The sequence below is a fragment of the Sprattus sprattus genome (genome assembly GCF_963457725.1).
Source record: "Sprattus sprattus genome assembly, chromosome: 17".
Classification (NCBI taxonomy): Eukaryota; Metazoa; Chordata; class Actinopteri; order Clupeiformes; family Clupeidae; genus Sprattus; species Sprattus sprattus.
Genome location: NC_137915.1, coordinates 3801535 through 3804034, shown reverse-complemented (window position 1 = coordinate 3804034; position 2500 = coordinate 3801535). Strand labels below are relative to the sequence as shown.

Here is a 2500-nt window from a genome sequence, read left to right as displayed (position 1 = left end):
AGAGTGGCATTCTGTTCTCGATAGGATCTATAACAGTAAATAACTTAAACATTTTATTTCACCGTAGTTTACCCACAATAGCAGCAAAGTATACTTTTGTATAGACAATCATGTAATACACACATAAGATATATGTCTTTATGACATGAGTACTGAAATTTGTGATGATCTTTGTCCAATTGGCTAGCTAGATACTTTAGAAATAAAATGAATACACTTGTATTGTGTGGCACTTCGACAAGTGCTTAACTTGCACTTACAGCAGTTACATTGCTGCACTTCTTTTTCTTTTCTATTTAGTTTTTTTTGTTAATAATGTTGGTTGGTTTTTACATTCCCTTCCTGGTCCTTCCCTCCAGGTGTATGACGGCGACAACATGAACTCCCCTCTGGTGGGCACGTTCTGTGGGAACATCATCCCATACTCCTTCCGCTCATCCAGCAACTTCCTGACCGTTCGCTTTGTGACGGACAGCTCAGTGAATCGACGCGGCTTCAATGCCACCTATAGTGCTGTGGACCGTAAGAGGCCCTAACCTTATTCCTTTACTCACAAACCTTACGACAGATTGCCTCTAAGCTATGTAAAATAACACAACTATGTTTGGCTGGTTTAGTCAGTAGTTGGTGAAATGGATAAAAGTAAAATCCTGTTAGATGTTAAATTCCATATACAGTATATGTCGTAAATATGTTGTTTTTTGGTATGGAATATGTACCGTACATCCAAAAGGATTTTGAGGATTGTGTGAGTTACACGGTTCAGGCCAGGAGCCAACTCTAGTGTGCTCTTTGTCCAGGTCTGTGTGGTGGTACCTTCAATGCCACCAGCTCACCGCAGACCATCACCTCCCCGATGTACCCCAACGCCTACCCGCCCTTCACCAACTGCCGCTGGGTGCTGGACGCGCCTCCTCAGGAGACCATCAAAGTGGCCGTGCAGCAGTTCAGCCTTCAGCCCAGTCAGAGCTGCAGCCTCACCTACCTGGAGTTCAAGGACTGGCCCCAGGTGAGTCATGGAGGCCCGTGGGTCTGGGGGGACAGAACCATCAGAACTATACAGTACCAGTCAAAAGTTTGGACACAACTTACATTTTTTGGCGTTTTCTTAACTTTTATTATGTTCGCCATTGGAGTTTAATACTGAAGAAATAACGAAACTACGAAAGAACACATATGGAATGATGTACTAAACAAAAAAAGTGTTATCTACCATGTACAAAATAATAAAAGTAAAGAAAAAGCTCTCACCAAAAATGTAAGGTGTGTCCAAACTTTTGACTGGTACTGTATGTGATAGACAACAGGGAAGAAAAAGAGGAATGCAATGAAGTTTAACTTAACCGCATTGGTAGAGAGAACTGCCAAGAACTTACTATTACTACTAGTAGATATAATTGTAGTCGGTTGTCTTGGTTCCCTTTGAATAACTCATTCAAGCCAGAAAGGAGAGAGCTCCATCTAGTGGTTAAAGAGTAAATGGCAATAAAAGGAAAATGCAGTTAATGATAACTTCATGTCTGCATTCTGTGATCTCCAGGTATAAATTGTTTCTATTGTGTGTAAAGTTATGAAGTGATGTGTAATCTTGTTATTTTCTCAGGGAGATTATGGACAGGCACATAAGTTCTGTGGCTCAGACAGTCATGTCCCAGACTTCTACACCTACGGACGCACTATGTTTATCACCTTCAAGTCAGATGCTTTCATGACTGGCAATGGGTTCAGTTTGACCTACCAGGTGGCAGGTAAGGACGGATGTTGGATTTATGTTGGATTTATTGAATCCACTGAGAGAGGAACCATTCAATGAGAGCAACATCTAACTACCACACACTAGTCAACCATTTATTCACTATACTTTAGTTTTCACCATTTTGAGCTTTGGTCTTATTACACTGCAAGCCTAAATGTACTTTGTACTTATTTACATTTGCCTCTCTCTCTCTCTCTCTCTCTCTCTCTCTCTCTCTCACTCTGTGTGTGTGTCTGTGTGTGTGTGTGTGTGTGTGTGTGTGTGTGTGTGTGTGTAATATCACAGGATGTAGTAGGACATATAACCAGTCTTATGGTTATCTGAAGAGTCCCGGCTGGCCAGCTGTTTACCCACACAACATTGACTGCAGCATCATCCTCACGGCTCCACAGAACAGCTCCATCTCTCTGTTCTTCAACAGCTTCGACCTGGAGTCTCATTCGAGCTGCAGTTTTGACTTCTTAGAGGTCAGGCACAGATGCAAAAAAAAAAACAGAACAAGTCACTGACACAGAGCACAAGAGTGCATGGTCACCTAAAGCTATTCTGTCTTGTTTGCTAGACCTTGATGGATGGATCACCCTTTTAATAACCCTCAGCATAGCTTGGGCTTAGCTAGTTTTATCTCAGTTTTGCTTCTTTGATTTGGATGTGGCATAAGTGCAGACCCAGTATATAGTATGTGCTCCTGAGTAACACTGGTCTCTATACAGTCACCAATCTGCTGTGCTATAGCTACATTTT

At 41.9% G+C, this 2500-nt stretch overlaps 1 protein-coding gene across 1 annotated transcript in view; it reads left to right on the top strand.

Moving 5' to 3' along the window:
• cubn (cubilin (intrinsic factor-cobalamin receptor)) overlaps positions 1-2500 on the top strand; it is a gene marked incomplete at both ends in the record, with an annotated part of 62209 nt that overhangs the window by 58224 nt on the left and 1485 nt on the right. The window contains 4 exons of the mRNA XM_080855269.1: positions 360-522; positions 801-1009; positions 1604-1748; positions 2042-2223. Of these exons, the coding sequence (XP_080711395.1) occupies positions 360-522; positions 801-1009; positions 1604-1748; positions 2042-2223 (699 nt within the window). The remainder of the gene's footprint in view (positions 1-359; positions 523-800; positions 1010-1603; positions 1749-2041; positions 2224-2500) is intronic.